Genomic DNA, 7067 nt, shown 5'->3' with positions numbered 1-7067 from the left:
GCGCGCATAAAAAGAGTGCGACGTGTAACATTTGATATGGTGACGTTACCGAAACGTGCGGTGAAGTGCGTAGTTTTGTACGTTGATTCGGTTTGGTTTGGTTGGTTGGTTTGATGGATTGGAGTTTAAGGTAGTTGGATTTAATGCATTTGTTGCAGTTGCAGTGATGGTGGTGGTGGTTGTGGAGGTTCGTGGTTGATGGTATTGGGAGAAGGTTGTTAATTAGTTAAAAATTAAACAAAAAAACAAAAATACTTGGTTACAATGTAATCATGATTGGAATGAATTTGATGGAGAAATGTTTACGGAGATGTGTAGGAATAGCGTGAAAATAGGCAGTAGGAGGAACGAAGATCAGAACGAAAGTATAAGGGAAGATTTTTAAAAGCTTTTAAAAGCTTCAAGTGTATTTACAAGCATAAGTAAAGCAATTTATGGAAAAGTAAGCAAATAAGTGAAATCAGGAAAGCTTAGAAAGCAAGCGTTCATCTGCAGCTTATATTAGAAAGCTTGCTGAGCTTTTTGAAATGTGTAGTAGTATTAAGTTCAATTGAGATAGCAATTAAAATGCGTTCATTCAAAGCTTCGATAAGTATGTGCATCTTGTTGAGAGTATTCAAAAGTTTGGAAGTGTTGATAATTTTAAGGCATCCCCAGCAAACATTTTTAGAAAGCTTAGAGCTTCCAATCCAAAAGTACAGGCTTTAATTTTAAATTTTTGAAATAAGCACATACTCCGGAGTGCTTCTGTTTATAACAAGTATATTTCTTTTGAAGCTAATAGATATTTTTTGTGCTTTCACTAACGAAAACTTTCACGAGTGATTTTATTTTACAAAATTATTCATGTTCATTATTAATTGGGTGAAATTATTACATGTGAGTAAAAAAGCTCGGAAACTTTAGAAAGCTTCCTCTGCGAGATCTGATTTTTGCAGCCAATTTAAATCTTCGAAGATAAGTGGCAGCTTTTACTCTATGCGTGCTTATATAAAAGCTTTAAAAAGCTTCCTTCGCCTGATATAAATCAGTGACAATCAGAAAGAACTTTTGCTCTTTAGCTTTGGTTTTAGTCGCGACTGATTTATATCAGCGATGATAAAAGAAAGCATTTTACTTTTAGTGTCCCCTATCATTTATAGGTAAGTTTTGAAGCTCTCTATAACCTTAGAAAAGCTTTTTCAAACGGATTCGTTTTAGTCGCGATTGATACATGTAGTTCAAAAAATAACCGAGAGAAAGCTTCTGCGATGTGCATGCCCATATGTAGAAACCTTTACAAAGCTTTTTTCCTCGTGATACCTTTTAATTAGGAGTGACATAAATATAAAGAGCTTTCACTCATTGAAAAATTACAGACTTTTACTCTAACAAAGAGTTGAGCTTTCAAGCTTTCGTGTAAGCTTTATGTCCAATTATATGTTTTCTTTGTAAATGTGTTTCCTTTTTTACGTGAGGTAAGATCAAATCTTTGAAAGCTTAAAAGGCCTCATTAAAATTTTATACATTCGTTTTTAGTCTGCTTGGAGTTTTAATGTTGGACATCACTATAAACGCCTACTTATTTCTATTATTTTGTGTACATATTTTCTTTGAAAGCTGCTTTCGTTTGCTGGGTACCGAGTGTTTGAAAGTTTCAAGAGCGTTGGAAGTGTAAGAAAGCATTTATGTATTGTTTGGGTGAAAGCATATGATGAGATTACTGAAAAGCTTGCAAGCTTCCGAACAAAAGCTTATCGAAAAGTTTTGTAACAAAAGTTTCTTAAGAAGATTTTTTACAAAAGCTTCTTAAAAAGCTTTCTAACAAAAGTTTCTTAAAAAGCTTTTTTACAAAAGCTTCTTTAAAAAGCTTTCTAACAAAAGTTTCTTTTAAAGCTTTTTGATAAAAGCTTCCTGGTAGGGAATATTATCTAAGCACACGAAAACTAAAATTTTCATTTTCTAACTGAGGTACGAGCTTGCATTAGATTTCGAAAACTTGCATATTGAACGAAATAACTTTTAATTTGAAAGCTTGTAAATACATACATGCATATAGCTTCACTCGTAGCGCAAAACTTTGAATTTCTCTGGAAAGCCTTGAGCTTTAATATAATTATGTACCTAAATATGTAAAAGCTTGCAAGCTTTTTCCAAGTAAATGCAGAAATGCTTACTACAACTAACTAAATTACAATTAGCGATACTAACTTTCACAATGCAAGTAGCCCTGTCCCTGAAAGCCGCTCGGGCATAAGCAACGATATGAGCCCGGAAAGTTAATGCATTTAGCGTTCGTGCCACACTTGGCCACTCCATTATCCATATTACATTCGTCTATGTCGACACAGGCCAGACCGGCACCGGTCACCCTCAGCGACGTGCCATTGCCGCCGCCATAAATTCCGCCGCCACCCAGACTATATTCCCGCTCAAACTCGAGCGTATAGCCAGGCGGACAATTGCACGCAAAACTACCGCCAATATTCACGCATTCAGCACCCAAACCGCATGGATTGTTAGTGGAACATTCGTTGACGTCTGCGAGCGGGGTATAATGACGCATGGCGAATGTTGGGTGGGTAACAGACGTCGATGATGTTGCAATGAGTGCGGTACGCGATGCGTTATGATTACGTGGTTAGATTGAATCAAATATTGCCCAAATGTTTTCGTTATATGTTTGTTGTTATATGCAAATGCGTGTTGTTGTTGTTGTTGCAGTTGTTATGATATTTTTATATTAGGCATATGTGTGCAAAAAACATTTAGTATTGTGGTTTATGTGGTTTTGTGCCACCGTGATAAACGTTTAGTGTTTTTTTGTTGTTTTTATTGTTGTATGCGCGAAAAAGTGCAATGATTAAATTGATTTTCCGTGAGGGATGAAAATAAAAGGAACATAACAAATATACTTAGTATCAAAGATCCTTAAAAAAATTAATCTCTCTTCGTATTTCCTCCTTTCTAACTCTGCACTTACCTTCACATCCTTGACTTGGATCACCCGCATAGCCATCTGGGCAAATACATTTGAAACTACCATCTGTGTTCAAGCATTGCGCATTGCGGCCGCATGGCGAACGCCCGCACTCATCATAGTCCGCACAGCCGCTGGCGGAGCGCGCATCTCCGTCGTAACCCTCTGGGCAGTCGCAGCGATAACCGCCCTCGAGGTTCGTACAGATTGCGCCCGGTCCGCAAACATTCGGATGTATGCACTCATCGATGTCCGTACAGCTGTAGTAGGGGTCGCCGTGATAGCCCTCGGGACACGCGCAGGTGTAGTTGCCGGGTGTATTGATGCACTGGGCACCCGTACCGCAGGCAGTGGGACTTTGGCACTCGTCGAGGTCTGTGGTTGCGAAAGAAGAGAATATAAAATATAATATAATAATATCTATTTTGGTATGTCGCAAGCTTAAAGTTTATAAAAAAGATTTTGACTATGTTTTGAAAATATCGATACTTATCGATCAATTTCGTGATTACTCGATTTTAATTTAAAATTCCCCAATTTTTAAGAGATTCCACAATCCTTTTTGAACTTTAAAACAAATCGATTAAAATGCTATCGAAAAGCTATAAAAAATTTAGATTTTCTTTAAATTGATTTTTTTTTTTAATTTTCGAAATTCTAAAAATCGATCGATTTTTTATTACAAAATTCCCATCATCGATCATTACACAACAATTTATCAATAAATTTCAGGAATTCTAAACCCGTGTCTTTTTAAGATGCAAAAATTATTGCATCAAAAAGTTAAAAAAAAAAAAAATCGATAAATTTGAATAAGTCCAGAAACGTTTGCTTCATTAACTTAGAAATTAATCGAGCAATAAAAACAATTCCATCGATAAATTAGAAAAATATTGACAATATTATTAATTGATACGTTCATTGATTTTCGAAAAAAAACCATCGATAAAGGTTAAAACTGTAAAACGAATAATTTTTAAAAATCTCTAAAAATTATACTGCTTATATTAAGAAACAAAGCGATTAATATAAACATTTAATATAAAAATTAAAAAAAAAAATAATCCAAATCTTTCCTTTATAAATTAAAAAAAAAATTGTTTAATATAGAAAAAATATTGATTTATTTTCAAAATTAAAATATGTTTAAAAGAATTTCAACAGCATTTGAGTTAATTCTAAAATTTTCAAAAAAGATAAAATTTAAAAGTGCATCGATAGATATTAAAAAATTGGTCAACAGTTACTTACATTTTTGGAAAGTTCTTTAAAAAATTAAAATGTAATCATCCAGTTAAAAAAATGTATCGATGAATTTTCATCCTGTTTCTTGTATTTCTAATACACATTTAAAAATTAATCTATAAATTCATTTTTTAAATTATTTGCTCAATTTTAAAAATGTATCGATAAATTTTTAAAACCGGTCACAAAACTTCAAACAAAAATACCTATTGCTTTCAATAAAAAATTTTCTGACATTATTTAAAACTAAAAAAAAACGATACATTTACGAAATGACAGAAATAATCTTAGAACTTTTTACAAGTACCTTATTAATTTAAAAAGTAAACAGTATTACCTGGTTAGAAATTCTTGTAGTTAAAAAAGTTCCCTTTGTACAAAACTTGAATATATGAAACATAAAAATTTATCGCTTAATTTTGCCAAAAATTTATTTATAAACAAAATTAAAAATTTTTTTTTAATGAATTTGAAACTTATCTTATCTTACACGAAGATTGTTTACTTTTTTATTATGAAATTTTGTATAGAGATCGATTAATTTTGAAATTTATAAAGAAAAATTTTCTGGAATATGAAAATTTATCGATTGTATTAAGAAAAATGAATTTTCAGAATTCTGGAAATTTTTTAAGCTTTTGTATTGATTCTATTCTAATTAAAAATTCTTAATAAAAATATCTAGAACATACGAAATTTTCGATAAAATTTTTAATTTCAATCGATTAATTTTAAACTTGATAAACTAAAACATTTTGGAATTTTTAAGATTTCCATAAAATGTTTTGAAAAATCGATAGATTTTTGCATACGCGTGGAGACAATTTTTTAGAAGATTGTGGAGATGGAGATTTAATTTCCAAATCTAAGTTTTAAAGCTCTTACATTGTTCATTTTCGAAATCACTAATAAATTTTGACAATATGTTATCGATTATTTTGTGCCGAAAAGCAATTAAATCAAAAAGTTCAAGAAATAAATGTTGCCTCCAAAAAAAAATTTGCTAAAGTATAAAATTATCTAGGAAATCTAAATTCTTGAAATTTCCTGAAATAATTTCAATGGCATGATGATGTCATACTACATACATGCCATCTTTAAATTCTCGTTGAATCCCAAGCTGCTTTGTGCAAATAGCACGCAACCGCAACGAATTCTTTTCGTCAGAAAAAAAAAATAATAGTAATTTTGCCTACCTACCTACCGTAAATTTTCAGATCAAATAGTAATTAATAGACCAGCAATAGCGAACTAAGCGCCATAACCTTACCTTTGCTGCTAAATTCTACGGTTTGAATCGAACTTGCAATAATTTAGTAAAAATGTTAGAAAAAAGTTAAAATTCCATAGTTAGCTAAACCAAACACCCGGACTGTACATATTTTATATGAATCGCCGCTTACCTGTGCACAGCACTTCACCATCGCCCTCATAGCCATCTCTACATTTGCAGAGATAATGCGCTGGCAGATTACAGCACTCGGCATTCGCGACACAGCGCGCTCTTATCGTAGGATCTTGGCATTCGTCGATATCTGTGTGTGAGTAAAGAAAATGAGATGCGTTATGAAGCCGAATGATTAGAGGATTAAAGCGTAGCATATTAATGTATGTGTGATGTGTGTGTGTGTGAGTATCAAAGGGATTAGACATTTAAAATTAATGCTTGAATAAATTGTCGAATGGCAGGAATGTCAAGGTCCAGCTTTTTGTGGCCACTTTTTTTAATAGAGAAAAAATATGAAACAAAATCATATGCGCCAACAACTACTTTGACAGCCGCTTGTAAATATGTACATATGTGGCAATATGTATATTGTGGCAAACGTTTTCCGGCAGCAACAGCAAATTGTACCTTATTTACGCACCATTGCAAAAACTAAAGACTTAAGTGACGAACTTGCTTCAGTGGTCGTTTGATTAGTTGCTTGCTTAGCAAAGAAAGCCCGCCACCCGCCCGCCGCCCGCCCGCCTGCCGGTGACCTTTTTTGTGTTACGCAGTTTTCACGCATCATTGCCAGCCATCTAATGCGTGTATGCAGTGCTTTGTAGTTGCAGCAAAAAATCGGCTTTTGTAAATGTTCCGCATGCGTAGCGGCTGGCAAATGTTGTTGTTGGCCTGTCAGCGCATCATTCAATGTTGGCATTGATTATGCAAATTGAAGGTGATTGCTTAATTTATTTCTATTTGTTTTTATATATTTATCTACATACATACATATATATGTATGTTTCTTTGTATGCTGATTTTTGCGCTGACATTTCATTGTCATTTTGTGGCAAGCGCAACAGTCACAGCCGTGTTGCATGCATGCTTGCTCTCATGTGCATTGTTAGTGGCGTGTAAATCTATGCAAAATTATAAAACTACATGCAGTTCAAGGTTGAGTTGTGGCTTTTAAGTTAATTTACAATAATTTTTATTATACTCAATATGCCATTTTTTGAAGACTATTAGGGTTAGTGTTTAATTAAGCGTTTTCTTATAGAAATATCAAGTCAGGGAGCTTGAGGTCAAGCTTAGTGAGCCATACTCACTTTATTTGTGACATAAATGTGCGAATACCGTTATGCAACAACCAACATCTTTTTCCAAGGGTCTACCAACACAATAGCATACTGGAGCCCATAAGCGTGGCCCGCTGTGATAGTACAGTTTATGGTTATAAGTCTATCTTTCATACCCTTCATGCAAGTATCCGCCCACTGAAAGCCTTAATAGCACCATCAGATACCGCAACCGTTTTTTGAAATTAGTTACAGAGCGAGCGGATAATAAAAAGTTTCTTCATCCTCCTCATAAATGTCAAATTAGAACTTTTTCGCAATATTCTTACATATTTCAGCCGGCCACCACTTCCTT

General features: G+C 33.6%; 1 protein-coding gene across 1 annotated transcript in view; it reads right to left on the bottom strand.

Annotated features, from left to right (window-relative positions):
* LOC118742043 (latent-transforming growth factor beta-binding protein 4-like) overlaps nt 1-7067 on the bottom strand; it is a 104516-nt gene that overhangs the window by 11055 nt on the left and 86394 nt on the right. Inside the window, exons 5-7 of the mRNA XM_036474010.1 lie at nt 5608-5739; nt 2963-3334; nt 2191-2520 (exon numbers count right to left, since the gene is read on the bottom strand). Coding sequence (XP_036329903.1) covers nt 2191-2520; nt 2963-3334; nt 5608-5739 — 834 coding nt within the window. The remainder of the gene's footprint in view (nt 1-2190; nt 2521-2962; nt 3335-5607; nt 5740-7067) is intronic.

This window comes from Rhagoletis pomonella, unplaced genomic scaffold (genome assembly GCF_013731165.1).
Source record: "Rhagoletis pomonella isolate Grant_MI unplaced genomic scaffold, Rhpom_1.0 Rhpom_scaffold_00006, whole genome shotgun sequence".
Taxonomy (NCBI): Eukaryota; Metazoa; Arthropoda; class Insecta; order Diptera; family Tephritidae; genus Rhagoletis; species Rhagoletis pomonella.
Note: the sequence above shows the minus strand (reverse complement) of the source record. Positions and strands in the feature narration are given on the sequence as shown.